This window comes from Acomys russatus, chromosome 4 (genome assembly GCF_903995435.1).
Source record: "Acomys russatus chromosome 4, mAcoRus1.1, whole genome shotgun sequence".
Classification (NCBI taxonomy): domain Eukaryota; kingdom Metazoa; phylum Chordata; class Mammalia; order Rodentia; family Muridae; genus Acomys; species Acomys russatus.
Genome location: NC_067140.1, coordinates 13472318 through 13494485, shown reverse-complemented (window position 1 = coordinate 13494485; position 22168 = coordinate 13472318). Strand labels below are relative to the sequence as shown.

Sequence of the window (22168 nt, the reverse complement as noted above, 5' to 3'; positions counted from 1 at the left end):
CTGACCCAGCCCTGCTATAGTACAGCAACCGGGCTGCCTGGAAGCTGGACGGGAGTCTGCCTTGCTGAGGGAGAGCAGCCTGCTGTAGTCTATCTTCCTCTTATTACCTGATATACCAGACTTGAACTCATATATTTCTTACGTTGGTTTTCATTTTTATAGATGATAAACCATGGAATCTGAAACCCGGAAAAGAGCTAAAACTCCTATTAGCTCCATGATAATCCACTTGTAAATTCTACAAAATTCTATAAACACAATTAAATCAAGTATTAGATATTTAAAAACTAGCATAGTGGGGTTGGGATGATGCCTCAGTCAGCAAAGCATTTGCCATGTAAGCCTGAGAGCCAGAAGCAGGATATGACAGCAGGCACCTGTAATCCAACTGGTAGGCAGAGACAGACAGATTCCTGGAGCTCACCGGCAGCCCGTCTGAATCAATGACCTCCATGTCAGTGAAGGGCAGTGTCTCCAGAAGTAAGGTGGAAAACAAATACGGCCATCAACATGGTCTTTGGCTTCCACAGAACACAAAGATGTACATGCGCCAACAGGCATACACACTCTCACAAACACACACACACACAAATACGATCACTTAATAGAATGCCTTCTCAGGACACAGCCTAAAGTACTGGTACCAGTCACCATTTCTACTTACTGTAAGTTGACCTGCGACTCCAAAATCTGCAAGCTTTGCGTGGCCCTCTGTGTTTAGCAGAATATTTCCTGCCTTGATATCTCGGTGTATTTTTCTCATAAAATGAAGGTATTCTAGCCCCTTAAGAGTAGACTGTAATATTGTAGCTATTTCATCTTCTGTTAACTGAAAAGCAAACAAACAAACAAAAAAAAAAAACAGTAAGAAGTCTCAACCCTGTTTACATCACACACCAAAAAGGGGAAAAGTTAGCCACTACGCCTTTAATCCCAGCACCCAGGTGGTAGAGGCAGGTGGATTTCTGTGAGTTCAAGGCCAGCCTGGTCTATAAAGTGAGACCAGGACAGCCAGGGCTATTACAAAGAGAAAGCCGGTTTTGGAAAAAAGAAAGAAAGAAAAGGAAAGGGAAGAAAAGGGAAAAGTTACATGCAAACTCATGCCAAGCTGTTTCGACCACGCTGATTGCTGGCTGTTCCTTGTAGGCTCTGGCTCCTCTGGCTCTTGTAGCCTACCTCTACCCCTGAGGCTCTTCATCCGTACATCTCTCGTCAGAACAGCAGAGGCCTTTCCTTCTCCACATCTGGGTCATTCTCTGTTCCCATATCTTACCTTGTCAGCACCGAGAAAAGCTGAGACACTACGCAGCCTTCCTTACTATTACTCTCAGAGCCCTGCATCGGGGGAACTGAAAGAACTCTAGAATGACAGTGCTGGAGGCTGACACAGGTGTGATCATCAGACCCAAGTCCTACACAAACCCATCAAACTCTCACACAGCTCCGGGTGTGACAAACGCCTCACAATCAGGAGTAAGCAGTGGACAAACGGGCCCAGGATTAGAGGACTCAGTCCATACTGCTGGGTCCTCTTTCTTATACTTTGTTCTAAGACTTAAGTGTGCAGAAAGAGAGCTAAAAAAGAGAGAGAAAGCATCAAACCAAGAACACAAAGGAAGCTCGGTGGAAGCAGTTTAACGTGTAGAGATGTACAAAAGCAGACTGCCAGGTTGTCGGCAGAGGAAACACGCCGGCAGGAGAACTGGAACAGCCACTCCCGAAAGCACAGAGTCAGGAGCTTAAGATATCTCACGGGGGTCAGAACATAAGCCTATCAACCACGCCATTTTTTAGGTCTTAAATACAGCTATCAGCTACTTAGATTTAATTACAGAGTAACTTTCTGCTTAAAGCAAAACTTTCCCTTCATGTGGGCTACTTTCTAGTTTCCTGGCATCTACCCTTCCCCACGCCCATGTAGATGGGGTTTATAAAACATCAGAAGCTAAGAGCCACACCAGAACAGAGCCATGCCGGAGAGAGCAAGCGGTGTCTGGCATTCTCAGCCTGGGCAACCTCACTTACTACAACACCGTAATTTTACCAGATTTCTACCATAATTTTTTTTTGAGACTGGTCCTATCATGACAGTTTTTATATAACACACAGCAAAATACTTAATAATTAAGTCATGTATTAAGCAAGTATTAAGCTATCAATAGGTTCAGGAACTGCTGTTAGAGTCAATTCTAGACTGAGGAGATACCGGAACAACGCCTGGGACTTCAATTTTAAATCAGCAAATCAGTTAAGGCTTTGGGCTTCTTTTTAATTATATTTCATTTTTTTGAGATTATAATATATTTATATCTTCTCTCTCTTCCCTCTACTCCCTCCAAAGCCTTTCACATACCCCTCCTTGCTCTCTTTCAAATTAGTGGCCTCTTATCTCATTAACTGTTACACTCATATGTTTGCATGTCTCACACACATGTCTCACACACGTCTCACACACACACACGTATTATGCATTCCTAACACATAAATGCACCCTTCTCCATTCCCATAACATTACTCGCACACATGACTTTAGGACTGACCATTTCGTTCTGGAAATGGATACTATATTAGAACACTATGTTGGCTTAAAAACTTAATTTCTAATCAAGGAAACACACAAATTCTCAATTCTCAATGCTGTAAATTAAGAAAAGTAAACAGTGACATAATACAAAATATATAACTGTTTCGAAACAGCCCCCCCCCTTACGCTTACACAATACTTCATGGTTTTCATATACTTCTGCATACGTAAGCCAGTTTTTACAGCATTGCAAATACTTAACATGGGGATGCTCACTCCCATTCTTACTATAACAACAAAATTTTCCCATCTCCACAATCTACATAGAAACTAGAATTAGTTTTCACATCACAGTCACACGACTCACTTCTTAGAACCTAGACCTGCTCCCTCTGCATCTGGACTAAAGGTCAGCCACATCACCATGGCCTACGGAGACCAGCCTCACCAAACCTGCCCACCTGTCTAACCTGACGTCCTCAAGTCCCCCTTTGTGTAACCCCCTGTCTCAGCGGCTGGACTCTCAACACCAAACATACTGAACATGTGGCAGTCTCAGGGTCTTCACACTGCACTGTCCCTTCAGGAGGCCTGCAGTGTCCCTTCCTTCCTATTGCTCTGCCTCCCCATCACCATCCCCGGTGCTCTGAATAGGAATGGCCCCTACAGACTCCGGTGTTTGAATGCTTGCCCCCCACCCAAAGGGAGTGGCACTATTAGTAGGTGTGGCCTTGCTGGAGGAAGTGTGTCACTGTAGAGGCGGGCCTTGAGGTCTTATATGCTAAAGCTCTGCCCAGTGTGACATGTCTCTTTCTGCTACCTACAGATCAAGATGTAAACTCTGGGCTCCACCAGCACCATGTCTGCTGCACGCTGCCATGTCTCCCACCATGACAATAATGGACTAACCCTCTGAACTGCAGGCCAGCCCCAGTTCAATGTGTCCCTCTGTAAGAGTTGCTGTGGTCATGGTGTCTCTTCACAGCAATAAAACCCTAACTAAGACAGACATTGGTAGCAGGACTGGGATATTGCCGTGAGAGGCCTGACCATGCTTTTGTTTGAGGAATGTGGATTTTTGAACTTTGGGTTAGGAAAGCAGTGGAGTGCTGTAAGCAGGGCTTAGAGGGCCATCCTAGTAGGAACAGGGAAGACAGTGGTGAGTTGAACTGTGGAGCTTGGCTCAAGAGGTTTCAGAGGAGAAAAATGTTAGTGTGTGGCCCAGACACTACTCTTGTGATGCTTTTGCTAAGAATGTGGCTGCTTTTTGCCCTTGTCCAAACATCTGCCTGAGGCTAAAGTGAAGAGTTTTGGATTGCCAAAGGAAATCTCCAAACAGCCACTATAGACTCAATCATGTAGTTACTAGTGTTCACGCTTTTTTCCCCTGAGACAGGGTTTCTCTGCGTAGCCTTGCCTGTCCTGAACTCACATTGTAGACCAGGCTGGCCTCGAACTCACAGAGATCCGCCTGCCTAGTGTTCACTCTTATGAAGAGCAGTTTGATGAAAAGAAGCAAGCTGAGAAAAAGAAAACACAAAATGTATGGTTCAAGGAGAAAGGGGACACCAGGAAGTGGAATGAAGCTAAATCCAGTGTTCAAAGAGATAACCAGATTAAAGATATTAAACGGAATAAAGGGAGTGGTGACCTCGGGGCAAGATCCCACCCAGCTAAGCTTCCATCTTGTGAAAAGCAATTGAAAACAGTTTAAGTCCATGCAGCATGGTGGTACACTCTTAATCGCAGCACCCAGGAGACAGAGGCATGCAGATCCCTGATCTACAGAGCGAGTTCCAGGACAGCCAAGCTTAGGCAATGTAGGTAACCACTGAAAAGAGAAAGCTGGTGAAGACATAATAGAACAAGGGGCACATGTTCCAGGCCCAGCAAGCAGCAGAGCTTGGCAGCTTCTGGCCAAATGGTTCTGGCTTTAGAGTCAAGAATAGAAGCCGGGTGTGGTGGTTGCACACCTTTAATCCCAACATTAGGAAGGCAGAGTTCTGTGAGTTCAAGACCAGCCTGGTTTACAAAGTGAGTCTAGGACAGCCAGGGCTGTTACTTAGAGAAACCCTATCTCAAAAAAAGGAGGGGGGGGGGGGAGGCTGGAGAGATGGCTCAGTGGTTAAGAACACCGGCTGCTCTTCCAAAGGACCCGGGTTCAATTCCCAGCACCCACGTGGCAGCTCACAACTGTTTGTAACTCCAAGATCTGACATCCTCACACCAATGCACATAAATTTAAAAAATTAAATAAAAATATTAAAAAAAATAAAACCTTAAGATCCAGAGGGTCCTAGAAATCTACAAGTAGAACAATATGATAGGCAGATTTGGGCCCAGGGGTCCTGCTCAAACTAAGGCACCAGCCAAGGACAATACAGGAGGTAAACTTTAAACCCCTTCCCAGATCTAGCCAATGGTCAGAATATTCTCCACAGTTGAGTGGAGAGTGTGATATGACTTTCTCACGTACTCTGGTGCCTCACATTTGACCATGTCCCCTGGAGGGGGAGACCTGGTAGCACTCAGAGGAAGGACAGCAAGTAGCCAAGAAGAGACTTGATACCCTATGAGAATATATAGGGGGACGTAATCCCCCTCACGAACAGTCATAGGGGAGGGGAATAATGGGAAAATAGGGGGGGAGGAATGGGAGGATACAAGGGATGGGATAAACATTGAGATGTAACAAGAATAAATTAATAAAAAAATAAAAAATAAAATAAAATAAAAAATAAAATAAAAAAAAATAAAACCTTAAAAAGAAGAATAGAAGAAAAGGGTTATGGAATCTCCCTCGAGACTAAGTCAAGTCACTGAGGCCAGGTGTGTGGCAGGGATGTCCCTGCATGGAGGCCTAGAAAGGCCACTGTTGTGAAGCTGTGAAGATGAAGCCAGTATTTGTGTTGCCCTGGGGACCCCACGATGTTAGAGAGGCCAGAGCCGTGGGGTACCTGCCAAGGAGAGCTGCTAACAGGAAGTGGAACCAACCCAAGAGAGAAGTGTGCTGCAGTCACCAACTGAGATGGAAGGAGATGGAGAGCAGAAGAGAGTTTTGACATCAAACATGGAGACGCAGAGTCTGGAGTTTGCCTAGCTGATTTTCCATCTTGCTTTGGTCCAGTATTTCCTCAATGTGCTCGCTTTCCTGTGTTTTGGACTGGTACCATATATTCAGTGCCATGACATGTTGGAAGTATGTGATCTGCTTTTTGGTTTTGATTTTATAGGGGATTACAGTTAAGAGATTGGATGAATCTCCGAAGAGACTTTGAACTTTGGACTTTTTAAAAAAGATTTATTTATTATTATGTGTACTATGCTCTGCCTGCATGTACACCTGCAGGCCAGAAGAAGGCATCAGATCACATATATGGTTGTGAGCCACCATATGGTTGCTGGGAATTGAACCCAGGACCTCAGGAAGAGCAGTTGGTGCTCTTTATCTCTGGGCCATCACTCCAGCCCCTGAACTTTGGACTTTTAAACATTGTTGAGACTGTGATAGACTATGGGGACTTCTGAAATCGGAGTAAATGCGTTTTGCATTGTGTTATGGCTACAAGCCTTACGGGGGCCAGGGAGTGAAATGTGTGGTAGCCTGAATAGGTTTGTCCCCCTCCCCATACACACGTGTGTGACTGCTTGGCCCATAGGGAGTGGCACTATTAGGAGGTGTGGCCTTGTTGGAGTGGGTGTGGCCTTGTTGGAAGAAGTGCATCACCATGGGGGCAGGCTTTGAAGTCTTATATGCTCAAGCTGTGCCCAGTGTGACACAGTCTCCTGCTGCCTGTGGATCGAGATGTAGAACTCTCAGCTCCTTCTCCAGGACCATGTCTGCCTGCACGCTGCCGTGCTTCCCACCATGACGATAATGGACTAAAGCTCTGAACTCTAAGCCAGCAGCAAACTAAATGCTTTCCTTTATAGGAGCTGCTGTGGTCACCGGGTCACCGCACAGCAATGGAACACTGACTAAGACAGCAGCCTCACTAATTTTTTCCAGAGCCTTTTTCATTACCTAACATTTCCTTCCTAGCTGCCATTCATCTTCTTTCTGCTTCCCCAGTAGAAGGTGTGCTGCCATAAGAGCACACTGCGCCATAAGCTGTGGTCCTTTTTACTTACTCCTAGATCCCTAATACCCACAGCACTATTTTGCAACTGAAAAATAGAATCCATGCCTCTTAGGTAGGATGCCACAATCTCAGGCATAACAAATAGTCTTTTACAATAGGCTTGTTCCCTGTTCAACAGTAAGTAGAAGAAACCATTCTGGACCTACTGGGTAGGAGGACATAATCAAATCCAAAAGTCAACATTTAAAACCCACTCTAGAGGCTGGAGAGATGACTCAGCAGTTAGGAGAGCACTCTGCCCTTGCGCAAGACCTAGGCTTGATTCCCATCACCCAGTGTCCAGCTCATAGCTGCCTGGAACTACAGCTCCAGGGTTAAGTAAGGCCTGGCCTCTATGGGCATGGGCACTCACATATACAAACCCATACACAGACTCACTGCAACCAGACATGGTAGGGAAAATGACACACGAGGGACATGAGTTCAAGGCTAGCCTGGATAGCATCGTCAGCTCCAGGTTATTTACTCTTCACTATGAAATCCTGTCTCAAAAAATGAAAATTCATGCCCAAACCATTAACTGATAATTGTTTCACGTAGTAAGAAATAAGCAAACATCACCGAAATGAGTCAATATCAAACTGCCACATTTAGGAGGGAGCCGAGCCAGCTGGCAAGCCCTGTAATCCCAGCACCTGGCCTGGGACAGAAGGATCAAAAGGAAAAGACCTTACTGAGATTCTGTCTTTGTTTGGGGTGGGAGGGGGGTGAGGAAAAAAATGCAAAGACACAAGGAAAATGAAAATTTTGACAGTCATTTCTTTACCTGCAGAAAAAGCACATGAATAAAAGGCCAGAGAAAAGATGACAAAAACGCTATCCCAGTAGCACCGTTCTATGAGGTAAACTTACCGTCTTGTTTCGTAGACGAATGATATCAGACACGGAACCAGCCCCACAGTACTCCATTACGATCCACAGGTCTGTGTTCTTAAAGTAGCTGCCATAATACTTGACTACATGAGGGCTGAAGAGAGACACAATACAAATTAGTGGAATGCTCTTCAACACTTTAATACATTCTGTTCAATGCATGGAAAGTAACTTCTCATCTCAAAAAATGAATTATTTCTAGTTAGGACTAACAAGAGCCATCTCCTAATAAAAACATGAAGTGGGATGGCTTTCCCTAAAAGAAATACAGAGTCAAACCAAGGGAACAGTATTTTTGTTCTTGTTATTTTGTTTTTTTGAGACAGGGTTTCTCTGTGTAGCCTTGGCTGTCCTGGACTTGCTTTGTAGACCAGGCTGGCCTTGAACTCACATCGATCCGCCTGCCTCTGCCTCCCTGAGTGCTGGGATTAAAGGCGTGCACCACCACGCCTGGCTGGGAACAGTATTTCTAAGTGTATAATTTATCCTCAGAAAAGAATCACAGATTCTCAAAAATTAGCTACAAATACAGAATGGGGATAAAAGAGAAATGAGGCACATGACCACCCAATCTGAGGGAACTTAAGGAATCTGGCATATTTACATACTAGACACAAGTCCATGGGACATGTCATAGGAACATTTAATAAATAACATTAATATATCCTGGGACTACAGATGTGCCTTAGCTATGAAGAGCACTTGCTAATAATCTTCCCGAGGACCTGGGGTTCAGTGCCTAGCACCCACATGGTGGCTCTCCACTGTCTATAATCCAGTTCAGATGCCTTCTTCTGTCCTCAGGCACCAGGCATGGAAGTGGTGCAGAGACATACATGTAGGCAAACACCCTTATACATAAAGTAATAGTTAGATTTTTAAAAAATCAGAGTGAGGGTAGTGAGTTGTAAAGCAGTAAAGGAAGCGTGGTTACACTCCCAACAAGACACCGACAGATGCATCAAAGGGTACACAGCAATGATGAAACATAATCTTTTTTTCTATTTCTTTCCCAAAAGTCGTAGTATAATTGGGAATAACAAAATCATCACTATATAGTATAGAAAAAGACTATTTAGCATCAAATCTGTAACCTTAGGTATTAAATTTGGAGACACCAAGTAAGGAATATCTTTAAGACGTCAAGTGTCCCAGTACAATGAACAATCTGTCTCAATGACTTGTAGCATTAACAGCTGGGCTGCTGTTGAAAACCAGGTTGCATAGCAACCAAAGATGCTAAAACTACCCTGGCTTCCCTGATTTGGATTTCAAATGCCCCTTCATCCATGGGATATATACCAGTGACAAGGACAGAGGGGAAACACAACACATAACATAAGTATTAGTGAAAGCACAGGGAAGTGAGTCCCTATGGGTCACAATCCCCACGGCGCACTCTTCTCTATACTCCTGTAGTCACTTACTTTATTATTTAAACACACTGGTGGGATATGTCTATTCAATCTTGAACTGTCAGCTAGATTTCCTGCACTATACAAGCCTGACCTATGAAGTCCCAGAAAATGGAGGGGAACTATTAATATTCTTACTCCTGTACTTTTTTCTAGTAAACTAGGAAAATGTCCCCTATGCCCTCCCCTTACTCAAGACAGTAACATAAAAATAAAGCAAACAAACAAAACTCCCCAAAACAAGGATTCTGCCCTCTGTGTAAGGTTTTACACAGAGGAGGATCTTCAGAACATCACTTCTTAGCCCATGATGCTCTGCAGAGCACGCAGGTCCAGATCCCAACACCCACATGGCAGCTCGTATCCATGTGGTCCGCACATATGCATACAAGCATGCACATACAAAGGAAAACTAAATAAAATTTTAAAAACAAAACAAACCTTTTTAGTTAGATGCATTTCCAGACTATGCCTAGATACAGTCTCAATTTGCTAATTAAAGAGAGTTTGAGTAAGTGAATCATAGAGAGAAAAAAAGCTGCTAACTTAATTCTGGCAAATCCTGGTGCGGGTGGGGTAGGTGGAGGTTTTTGTATCATAGACAATAACCACAAAAAGAAAACAAAACAGCAAAGAGATAAGCAGCAGCTATACTTCAAAGTGGGGGAGACTTAAGGTCCTGCAAAGTAACAAGATCCAAGATCCACTGCCTCCACACAGCCTAGCGCAGTAGCTGCTGGACAGGAGGTAATAAACTGATGGCCTCAGAACTGGATGATGCCTCCAGCTCAAGGCAGCTTCGCCCTCACTGCCAACTCGTGGACCTTGTCTCTCCCTCCTAAGCAGTGCTGGGGTATGCCTGCTCCATCAACCAGCCCATGTTGTCATGGAGCTTCTCAGCAGATCACGTGCTCTTCTGTGGTTGACTTTGGGGCCAACTTCCTGCTTAGAGCTTGACAAAGCTTAGTTCCTCAAAAATAAAACACTTAAGTACGCTTGAGTCGAATCATACTTAAGGGCAAAAATGAAACAGTTAATACCTAAGGAAACATTCTCTTTTTACAGACCAATATGATACTCTACATTTCGGGAGCTAAAAGGTATTTGAATTAGCTTAGCTATTTGTGCAATAGGAAGTAAGAGAGAGCATTTTCAAAATAAAAGAAAAAGAAAGCCAGTGCCACCTTCTGCCTCTTCTTCCAAGAATCTAAAAGGGCCAATTGATGAAGGAGCAAAGTGCGAAAATGGAAACTGAATTATCTACAAAAAACATACAAGCTTTCTCATATTTCTTCAGGAAAGAACATGCGTAGTGATTCTACTGGCCTCGCTCTTCCGAGAGTGTCTTGGCCAATCAATCTGTAGGTGAAAAGCTATATGATCACAGCAAAAGCAGAAACTCGCTGTCAAGGGATACCACATGCTTTACCTGTCACACTGCTGCATTATGGAGATTTCTTTGATGATCTCCTGCAAGTCTGACTCCACGGGCACTTGCTTGATGGCGACAATCTGGCCAGTCTCTTTATGAATAGCCTTGTACACGCTCCCATATGACCTGCAAGTGGGGGAGGGGGATCAGTTAAAGCCAGAGCACTGGGACAGAAGGCCAAGTACAGCAGTCAACCCACAGGTCTGCCTTCTCTCCCAAGCCTCCAATGCTTATAAGCTTAGCTACATTTGCAAAACTGGGGGGGGGGGGGGGGGAGGTGGGAACTAGGGTGGGGCTCAGTGGGAGAGCACTTGTGCAGCATGAGCGAGGGCCTGGGGTTCATCCCTACCATCCAAAGAGTAATCACATCCACACTATGATTAGCAAAGGACTATAACAGCCTCCATGCGCTGTCCCTGATATCTGCTGGAAACTGTTCATCCATTTTTTGAAAAAAAAAAAATTCTTTTTAAGATAAAGAGGTAATTATTCTATAAGTAAAAATTAACACGGTTTAGAGCGGTCACATGATTCACCCAAGGTCACATAAGTGTTACGTGATGAGCTTATGATCTGAACCCATGTTGTCTGAATGCAAGCCTTGTTTTCTCTCCATATTAATGCAATATATATGTCTGTTTTCCTATAGCCATTCTATAAGCAGTCTCTCTGTCCTTAGCCCTCTCATGTGCTGCAAAGCTTAAAGTATAGAAACTCATTAAAGCCCAAGCCTCCTTTGTGCCAGGATCAGATGAACAGTGCAAATTCAAATCCTTCTGCCTTCTCTGTTTTCTTCTCTGAAAAGCTTCTTATCAGAACCAAGGTTCTATGTTCATTCAACCCAGGTGCTAAAAGAGCCTCAGGGTTAGAAGTAATGGATGACTGCCTCCCACCTCCAGTATACGCTGTTAGAAACAGGAGCTGGCTGTCTTGTGCCAATTCTTATTCGCAAGATGGAAAAAAAAAAAGAAAGAAAAAGAAAATACAAACTCCCTTACAAGACAGTTAGGGTACTCAAGTAAGATACACCAGAATCTTGCATGCATCGTTCTCATTAACATCCTGGGCAGCTCTCTGTGGAGCAATAGAAAATCATCTTTTCAATGTCCCAAACATGCCAAGTCCCAGCACTTGGGAGGCAGAGGCAGGCGGGTTTCTGTGAGATCAAGGCCAGCCTGGTCCACAGAAGAAGCTCTAAAATAGCCAGGACTACACAGAGAAAGCTCTCAAAAAACTGAAAACCCAAAAAGAATAAATTTCCCAAACACATCCGTTTCTACAGATTATCTTTGTGGGGGGAAAAAAATCAAAATGAAGGGTGTGGCCTAAGATGTCAAAATAACAGAACATCCTCACTGCCAGAAAGGAATTATCTCAATGTCAAAACAGACTTTAAATATTAAAAAGAAAAAAATAGCATCTATGAATGTAAAGCACATAAAAGGTTCTATCTGAATCCTCTATACTTAAAAGACAATAAAGATGCACAGAAGAGCCGGGCACGGTGGCGCACGCCTTTAATCCCAGCACTCGGGAGGCAGAGGCAGGAGGATCACCGTGAGTTCGAGGCCAGCCTGGTCTACAAAGCAAGTCCAGAAAAACCAAGGCTACACAGAGAAACCCTGTCTCGAAAAATCACACATTCAAAAAAAAAAGATGCACAAAAGGAGCTTCAAATTCTGTTTCATCACAGCAAAACAACTCCTGAGTATGTGTGGAACACCAAGCCTTCACCATTTCTTCCTCACTGAAATAAGCTCCAATTAGGATAGCAGTGTGCTGGTCCTTGGGGAAATCGTGATCCGGCCTGCCAGTCACGGTACTCCATCTGTCTTTACGGTGGCTGAACCAGCAGCAGGAATTAAACCTAGATCTGGCCAGTATATGGCTAGAATGCTCCACCTGTGACAAAGCTTAATCTTTCCCACACTTTCTTCTCGGGTAAGACAAGTAACAAGGCTGTCCAATTTCACTCATCACTTTCCTCCCTGCTTTGGATACCGTCAAGAGGAATGACTCCAGAAACTAATAAAACCATCTTGTAACCATAAGCCCTGTCCAGATCAACCACTACCAAGTCAACTATCCACTTCTGGAAGACTGATTAGTGTGTCACCACATGCTTTCACAGTGAGCCACTGTTAGCAAATACTCTGTCACTGCCATCCGCCGACCTTTCATGTCAGCTTCATGCTGGAGAGAGTGCTGCTGCTGGGTGCAAAGCTCTTCTCTCCCTCAGTATCAGTTCTGCAGTTTCCCACACCGAGAGCTTCCGGAAGTCTGTTTTTTAAGTCATAGTCTTCACAGCTAAGCTCTCCATGGCTTTCCATGATTAAACACTGTACAATTTTACTATAAATAGAAATTGACTTATCAAATAAGCTATTGTCTTTACCCTATGATTAAATATTTAATAGAAATTGTATTCATTATTCTTACGCATTAGAAATGAAAAGGCAACCCTTTTAAGTGGACTTGTTCTGTAATCGTGACTAAAACACTGTCCCTGACCCGCTGTGCCGTCCTGATAGGAAAGAAGCCTCAGCAGATCAGATGAACAAAGAACAATTCATGATCCCACAGGTCACACTGACCACAACCTGAAGCAGTTAGGCCTTGGCAACCATGTCCCTAACAGGCCCGTAGGTTTCAACAGCCACTCCCCAGAAGATGCTGCTGTTTTGTGAGGTTGTAGATTCTCTGTAAGGTGGAGCCAAGCTGGAGGAGGTTGAGTTGGTGAGGGGTGGGCCTTGAGGTTTATACCCCACCTCAGAACCCCCTCTACCTGGTCCCCCAGTTGCCCCTGCTCCCACTGCTACAGCTGCAAGCTGCTCCTGCCACCACACTTTCTCCATGTTGGACTAAACCCTCCTCTCTCAACCATGAGACAATTTCTTCCGTTGCCAAGTTGCCTGCATCAGGTATCCCATCAAAGCAATAAAGGAGACAATACCACACACACAGCTTCCTTAACACCCGACTGCCCACAGTGTTAACTCAGTCAGTCAACGAGAAGGGAGAGACTGAAGCAGCTGTTTCCCATAACCATCAAGGTAGAGATGAACGTAGAAAAAGGGAAATATATGCTATCTGAGGCCAACCCAACAGGCCCGAACCGCACTAGTCAACAGCTCGCACTAGCTATGTAACTATGGAAACGGTTTGTTGCTATGATAAAAAACAGAACAAAGGCTAAGAATGTAGCTCAGTGAGGCTCTAATAGTGGAGGAGGGGCATGGGGAGGAGGAAAGACTTGAGTGAGCCAGTGTGTAAAACTTGAAGGAAGAGAAGGAAAAGGACCCTCGGCTCTGCTCTGGGTGCTCCAGGTGCTCGCCCGCCACAGAGCCACATCATCTCTTCAAAGCAGCACGGCCACGGAAGGCTCCAGAACTCCACATGGCTCTTCGGCACATGCTCGCTTTGAAAACAGGCAAGTCACTGGAAAGTCACAACCCATTCACTGAGGGCCATCTGAAGACGCTGTGGCATTCGCTCGCATTAGGCGAGAAATGCAGGGAAGGTTCAGGGTTGTGCTTCAGGGTTGTGCTGGTTCCATGAGACCTGCTCAACGTCAGGATGACAAAAATCCAAGTGTCTGTGATGTCATTTACAAGGTCAACGAGACGGCAGCACGAGAAAGGATCTTTAGAAGAAAAGTCCCAAGGTCTTTGCTGAATATATCCATATCTAAACACAATTAAAAAAAAAAAACGGTTAGTTTTTCCCCCCTCAAATTATATTTCTGACATTTTCTGCCTACAATTGTGATATTTCCTAAATCAAGCATGGCAAGCAGAGTTCCTAACTGTACTTTAAAACTTAAGATTCAGCCATGATTTGACATAAACTCTGAAAACTGCTTCGGCTGATACACTCAGAAATAACAGTGTGACTTGCTGAGCACTGAGTGTGTGACAACCACCGTACCTAGCACTTTGCCTCTCTTATTTCACGCAGCATTTCCATGACACCATGTAATAAATACTGTTATTATCCCCATTCCATAGGTGAGGGTTGTGAGGTGCCAAAATATAAGCTCATCTACTGTGACTAATAAATAGGATACTGGGGCTACAGAGATGGCTCAGTGGTTAAGAGCACTGCCTGCTCTTCCGGAGGTCCTGAGTTCAACTCCCAGCCACCACATGGTGGCTCACAACCATCTGTACTGAGATCTGTTGCCCTCTTCTGGTGTGCATGACAACAGAGCACTCATATACATAAAATAAGTAAATAAATATCTTTAAAATACTTAAATAAATAAATAGTACTATTAATCTAGGTCTGTGTGACTTCAGTGAGTGTATTCCTATTACTCTAATGAGAAGAACAAGTTAGTTACATATACAATTATTTCCACAAATTTGTATCATATTCCAGTGGCTGGAGAGATGGCTCAGCAGTTGAGAGTACTGGTCCAGAGGACCCGGGTTCAAATCCAGCACCCACATGGCAGCTCACACTGTCTGTAACTCTAGTTCTTAGGGCTCTGACAGCCTACAGCCAATGCATATAAAGTAAAATTAAATAAAAATTGATATATATATTGGAATACATATATGTGTATATATTCCAAAAATAAACTGTGAACGTTGTTAGAGTAAGGGGCATGAACTAATTGCCTTCAGGAGAACAGCAAGAATGCCAAGTTAAAGCTACAGACTCCAGGCAAAAGAAACAGAGTAACTTTAATCCCAGCACTCCGGAGGCAGAGGCAGGTGGATCGCTGTGAGTTCAAGGCCAGCCTGGTCTACAAAGTGAGTCCAGGATGGCCAAGGCTACACAGAGAAACCCTGTCTCAAAAAACCAAAAAAAAAAAAAAAAAGAAAGAAACAGTAACCGCCACCACATCATACCTTCGCCGACGCCACTCAGCCAGCAGCCGTCTGTCATCCTGGGCTTGTCTTGGGCATCACAACTCAGGGTCTTTCCTTGCTTCCATCGGACTCATTTTTCTGATGGATCCCAAAGAGTACTTTTCCAACTAACAGAAAGTTGGAGACTAATGTTTTTAACAAGGAGGTAATCCATGAAAATCCATGCCATGTAATCCAGAACTGCACTTCTTATTATTACAGGTCAGTGTTAAACATAAATAACACTGAACTCTCAACAGTCAGGGGAGGGGAGCCTTCCCTCCGGCAGAGCACTTGCCCAGCATGCGTAGGAACCTGGGTGCAGTCTCTAGCACCACAGAAGAAGTGAAAAAAGCATTCAGTCGGCCAGTCATTAGTCAGAGGTATTCTGGAGGGTTTAAAATTTCACATACAACACATACTTGTTTAATTGGCATCAACTATCTCTTAGTCATATGAATTTATTACCTATTTAAAAGTTAAACAACGGTGTCTCTAGCATTTAATGTACCAATCATTAGTGACAGAAGAATCAATAATAAATACAGAGTTAAATTGGAAGGCTATGCAGACATAAAGGAGCTCTGATATAACGCCCCGCTGTATCAATGAAAGTCAGCCACGGCCTCATCTGTTACTGAGTGTCACTGCAGCAGTGTTTCAGAACCTTCACCAGAAATCGGCACTTTAAGAAGCCAACTGGGATTCTGGATCTCCTGAGACAATGTAAACAGTTTATTTGCTCTTTTTTACAAAGCTTCAACAAAAGTGTTGAAGTCTATAGTTTTTCACTGACTTGGTGATTGCATACTAGTCAGAAATCCTGATGAGCATATAAAATTGCCTAAGCCTAACTTTTTTCTTTGGGGATGGGGAGGGGAGAAGCGGACAGGGTGTCACTATGTAGCTAGCCTGAAACTTGCTATGTAGGGCAGACCTGCCTCGAACTCATAAAGATCCGCTTGTTCCTACCTCCTAAATGCTGGAATTAAAGGTGTGTGCCACCGTCCTGGCCAACTTGCTTAAACATTAGTGAATTATAATCTAATTAACGTTTCCTGTTAGCTACATAAAATCATCACATCATGGAATCTGTAAGAGAAAACAATAGATGCCTTAATATTAAAAAGACTGGAAATCAGGGCACAGTCTACGCCTGCAATCCTAGCACTTGGGGAGGCAGAGGCAGGCAGATCGATGTGAGTTCGAGGCCAGCCTGGTCTACAAAAGCGAGTCCACAACAGCCAAGGCCACACAGAGAAACCCTGGGGGTGGGGGGGGGGGGGGGACACATTCAATCTGATTAGTGACAAGGGCAAAGAATGACAAGGCATTGCAGGGAGTAAACGCTCCGCCTGGAATCCCGCTGGCATTCGGCATTCCTGCTTGAGTTTTACACCATGAGAAGTCCGCATCCTTCAGCTCCTAGGCGAGGAGAGAGCCTGGGACCCTCGGGTCTACACGTATTTCACCTATACTCACCCTTCTCCAAGTTTCTCTAAGACATCAAACACTTCTTCCGGCTGTTTGGTTAAACTATCTTCATCCAACTTTTTCAGCTGCCTGTGGATGAAGGAATATAAACATAAAATATGTCTTACCTGCAACTGAAAACTAAAGTGCACTGTATTTTACAAAGACTGTTCTAGGACTTGCTCTACAAAGTCTAATTTCACTGCTAGTAACTAACAGTTAAAGCAAGCTATGCCTTTTTTGTTTTTAAAGTCAGGCTCTCCCTATTGTAAGCCAGACTGGCATCAAACTCACCATCCTCCTGCCTCCGTCTCTCCCATGCTAGGAGTATAGGTGCACAGCACCATATCTGGCTCTTTTATGGACACTAAGAGACTGCTCTGCTGGATGGATTGTACATTTGCTGGGTCCCCCAATGAGCACATTCTTGACCAGAAGGTGAGGGGCTGATGAGAGAAGCTGCCCTACAGTGATCTAGATTGCCTTAAGAGGGCCAATTTCTCTATGGTTGGAAAAAGTATCATTTGACTGAAACGCTATAACATAGAGTTAAACATTAGGTAAATTAATTCTATGGTTTTAAATGGCATAGCTATCTCTTCAAAAAAAGGTGTTTAATATAAAACTGCATATTTAAGCCTGAATTGAGCTAGCTGACCCTCTAGTGGAAAGGTTTTGGTCATCTGGTCTACCCAACTAAGTTCTATAGGTAACACAGAAACAAGAAGTAGAAAGCAGACATTTATACAGAAGCAAAAGTACAAGCTAACTTGTCAACAGGGAGGAATTTAAACACACTAAGACCCTCCCTACCATGATCAGCCATGCACCTTTCCCAAGTGCCAAAAGTGAAATGGGCCACTCACCACTTCTGAACAGCTCAAATTCTGCAACAATGCTAGAAAATCATAATAAACTGGGGAGGTTTTAAAGCAACATTTCAAATGTAAAACTCTGAGACTAACAGACTTAAAGAGTGTGCTGTGAAAACAATGTGAGTGTATATGAGTGTGTGTGTGTGTGTGTGTGTGTGTGTGTGTGTGTGTGTGTGCGCGCTCTACACAATGGTTTCCTGAAACTACAAAAGACAATTAAAAAAAAGACAGCTCAGGAAATGGTGAAATATGGATGCAGTCACACTATGAATTTCTTGTGCAGAAAAAGTCTTGAACTATCTGAACAATACCAATTCTTAAAAGAAATTACTTTAAATAAAAATAGAAAAATGAGAAGAATATAAAGTTAAGGGGGGAAAAAAGCCTGACCACATGAAGTACAACCCGCAGCAAGCCCTGACCTCAAAAGGCCGATCCTGCAGAGTTCCACACAGAAATGCAGAACCACAGAAAGCTAAAGCCTTGACTGGAATATCGGCAAACACACTGACTACACTGACATTTGAAGAGTCAAAAGATCCTAAAATTGAAATCCCAATGACTTCATAAAAACTCCCAACTTCAGAACAAAAGGGCTGAAATGAAACTCCTCTTAAACTTCAGAAGTGATATTTCTACAAACTCAGAAATTAAAGCCAACAGCTCCTGTGCCGGGGGTTTTTTGGTAAAACTCCAATCATAGCTGAATAAACAATAGACAATACCTCATTCATCAAGAATAAACTCTTATAAACAGCTTATATAAAGGAAGATCTGATTCTCTTTCAAGTGGTGACTCTTATAGTTTAACAAAAGCAAAAGTCACTATTTCAGAGACCACAGAATAACAAAGGAAACTGCCCGAACCCTAAGAGACAGTTGCAAGACTCGATAACACTCAGACAGACACACTTAAACAACCACTCGCACGCCTCTTTAAACAACCTACATGGGAGTTTTGTTTTACACCTAGAATTTTTTAACACTTTAAACTAAAGGAAGCTTCGCTATCTCTAGTACCAAATAAATGGATCAACCAATGTGGGGGAGGGGCGCAATCACATGGCCTTGAATAGCAATCTCTGTTCTTGGTGTTATCAAAGTAGAATTTATTTATTTATTTATTTATTTATTTTATTTATTTCTTGAGCCAGGGTTTCTCTCTGGAGCACTGGCTGTCCTCAAACTAGCTCTATAGAACAAGTTGGCTTCAAGCTCAGAGTTTCGCCTGCTTCTGCCTTCCAGAATGCTGGGATTAAAAGCATGTACCACCACACCTGGCTCATCATTGTTAGAATTCTCATCATTGTTAAAATCATTTCTAAAATGCTAACTAGTAGGTTATCAACAAACACGGTGTCCGTCAAACATCTGCTAAGTGACTGAGTCGTGAGGGACTATTACCCAAACGGCCTGACTGTGGTGACCTATGGTGATGAGTTCACTCAGCTGTCACACCCTAGGCCAGTTTTTACTTGCTCACAATGAACAGGCCTGGCCAATACAATTACACACACCAGGTGTTGGTGATGTCCATCTCCTAAGCCAGCCGACGTGAGAAGGACCAGCATCTCAGGAATGCACCGCAGGCCTTCCGCTACACCATTACCCAACAGCAGCTTACATTCTAAAGTCACTAACTCCTGCACAACACCAACCGACCGGTCATTAGTCCCTGAGTCACACACAAGACCATTTCCTACATCAACTACTGGGATGCACACCATCCGACCCTCTCAAGAAGACAGCTGTAGCTTTTCAAATACAAGAAATGCTATGAAGTGGCCGTCCGGATCTGGCTAGCTCTCAGTCACCTACCCCATTTCGGAACTCTCGATGTTATTTATGAATATTTATCCCTCTCACGGACTTTACAGATTACAACACATAGAAAAGATAAACTGAAACATTTTAGTAACAAAGCTGTCAAGTCCAGTGGCTCCTGCCTGTAATCTCAGCATTCAGGAGGCTGAGGCAAGAGAACTAGAGTGAGTTTGAGGCCAACCTGAGCTACAGTGTGAGTCCCTGTCTCAAAACAAGAAAGTGACTGAATTAACCATGCCCCCTCCTTCCTGCGAATATTAAGATTCTAACTCAGAGAACCTCAGAATGTGAGATTGTATCTGGAGAGAAGTGACTTTGAAAGCGGAAGAGATGAGGGCACAGACAGATACGAACGAAGATGTGGGAGATGGGTGGCCATCTGTAAACCAAAAAAAAAAAAAAAAAAGGTTGGGCATGGTGTCAAATGCCTTTAATCCCAGCACTTGGGAGGTAGAGGCCGGCCGTAAATTCCTAATCTACACAGTGAGTCCAGGACAGCCAAGACTACACAGAGAAACCCTGTCTCGAAAAACCGAAAGAAAGAAAGAAAGAAAGAAAGAAAGAAAGAAAGAAAGAAAGAAAAGAAATTTCTGTTGCTTAAACCATCCATGTGTGGTGCCTATTATGGAAATCCAAACCAGTTAGTTCTGATAATAAAATATGGCAGCCACTAGTTACAAGGAATAAGACAGCATCAATCACCCAAGGAGTCGGTCCTGCAACAGTCTTCTCTTACACTTTACTACAGTCCTCAAAAAAGTCACCATGCTGTGGTGGTGCATGCCTTTGAGCCCAGCACTTGGGAAGCAGAGGCAGGCAAACTCTGTGAGTCTGAGGCCAACCTGGGCTACAGAGTGAGTTCCAGGACAGCCAGGACTGTTACACAGAGAAACCTTGTCTCAAAGGAACAAAGAAAGAAGGAAAGAAAGAAAGACAAAAAACGAAAAACAAAGAAATGTGCAAAGTCAAAACAAAACAGAAACAAAACTCACCTCTGCCCACACTCACGAACACAGAAGTAAAAAGCAAAACTCAAATTCCCAACTCTCATTTTAATTAAATGAAGGTTTGAGGGAAAGGAACCAAAGAGAAAGAACAAATTTAGTGATTACTGAACTACAAATACACAGCAACTATCTGGTAAGAACCAATGCTACCAACGTTGCAGGTAACTTCCAGAGAGCCCTCAGAGTACAGAAGACAAGAGCAAGGGTTTGGGCTACAATCACCAGACAATAACATTCCAACGCTGCCTCTTACTAACTACCGAGCAACTACCAAATGGCCTGCCTCTCTGTGGCCTGGCTTCGTCACCTGTGAAATAGGGATACAAGGATGTCCTCCTATGACAGTTGGGAAGGTCAGTGAGTCCCTAAGTGGTTCCATTTCAAAGTGTCATCTTCACAAGTTCGAAAGTGCTCCAACACCAGCCATTTCATATGGTTGAACAGGCGAGATGGAAAGCAATTAAAACGGTGCCTCCGGTCAGCGCTCTCTGGGTGTAAATGAATACTTAATGCTATACAGTCTCCGCACACCGCACTAAGTGAACCGGGAGCCCATCTCGACAAGCCATCTGTTTTAATCCATGTTTGTGTACTTCCAACAACCCCCACCAAAGAGCGCTGCCAGGCTGTCAATCCGCCCACACACACCTCTAGGTTGCCGGGCTTTCAATTCCCCCCTTCCCTCCCTCCCCCCCCATCCCCCCCACCCCGGCCTTCACCTCTGGTTGCGGGGCACTCCCTTACTCTGAACACTTCCTATTTTAGTGCTCACTCTGCTGCAGGAAGTCAAACGTCTTCTCTGTGAAACCCAAGTTTTTAGCGGCCTCTGAGAGGAGTATGATTCCCTCAGGCTCTAGGGCGCTCCTTTTCTCCAGGTGAGGGGGAGTGGTCCAACACAACAACCAGTCCCAGGAGTTGAGACTTCCTAGAGTCAGTCACCTTTATCTCGACGCAAAACAACTCCAGATACTTCTAGAATCTGGAGCAGATGGCATCGAAACAGAATCGAAAAGGACAAAGTCTGGCTGGACCTACTGTGTCTACACTCTATTTATTGGACCTCAGCTTACCCATCCTCAACAATTTTCTTTCCTCATCTACGTCCCAACTTTGGGTTTTGGAAGGCTAAGGAGGATATGAAGAAAATTAGGCAGACACTCGGGACATCAGCAGTAAAGGCCATTACCACCACCAGTACCGTATCATCCGCAGCTCCACATAGGGAGGACACCCCCGCAACACCACGAGCCTCCCTCCACTACTAGACCCACGAAACACTGGTGCTTCTCCAGCAATGCAGTTAGGAGCAATGACTTTGGACAGGACCACCAAGACACAAAATTCCCACTTCGTCTCTTGCTAGCTATGAGACCTCCAGCTAATTTTTCTAACCACTTCTGCCTCAGAAGCAAAGCAACAGATTTTTTTTCCCCCATCGCACAGTCTGTGGCACTCAGGACCCTCTCAGTAAGTCCTCGCTTATCGGAGCCCACGCGGGTTCGCTCTCACCCGGCCTCAGCAGTCGCCCTTACGTCCTCGAGTCCTTTCTTGGGACGCTTTCCCCGGCCGTCCGCAGGTGTCTCCCTGACTTGTCCGCACGATGCCCAGAGATTGCCCCCTCTTAACCCAAACCACTTCTGTGCCGGCCAGTGGATGCTCCCGCACTCAGCAGGTGCGCCTGGAGCCGGGTCGCCAGCCTCGCGGGTCCCCCTGAGCCCAGGACTTGCACACAGGTGTCCTCCCGTCC

The 22168-nt window shown here is 44.3% G+C and overlaps 1 protein-coding gene across 1 annotated transcript in view; it reads right to left on the bottom strand.

The window, feature by feature from the left end:
- The window catches only part of Stk4 (serine/threonine kinase 4), an 83744-nt gene that overhangs the window by 61362 nt on the left and 214 nt on the right, over positions 1 to 22168 (bottom strand). Inside the window, exons 2-5 of the mRNA XM_051143734.1 lie at positions 16725 to 16805; positions 10384 to 10512; positions 7519 to 7633; positions 665 to 829 (exon numbers count right to left, since the gene is read on the bottom strand). Coding sequence (XP_050999691.1) covers positions 665 to 829; positions 7519 to 7633; positions 10384 to 10512; positions 16725 to 16805 — 490 coding nt within the window. The remainder of the gene's footprint in view (positions 1 to 664; positions 830 to 7518; positions 7634 to 10383; positions 10513 to 16724; positions 16806 to 22168) is intronic.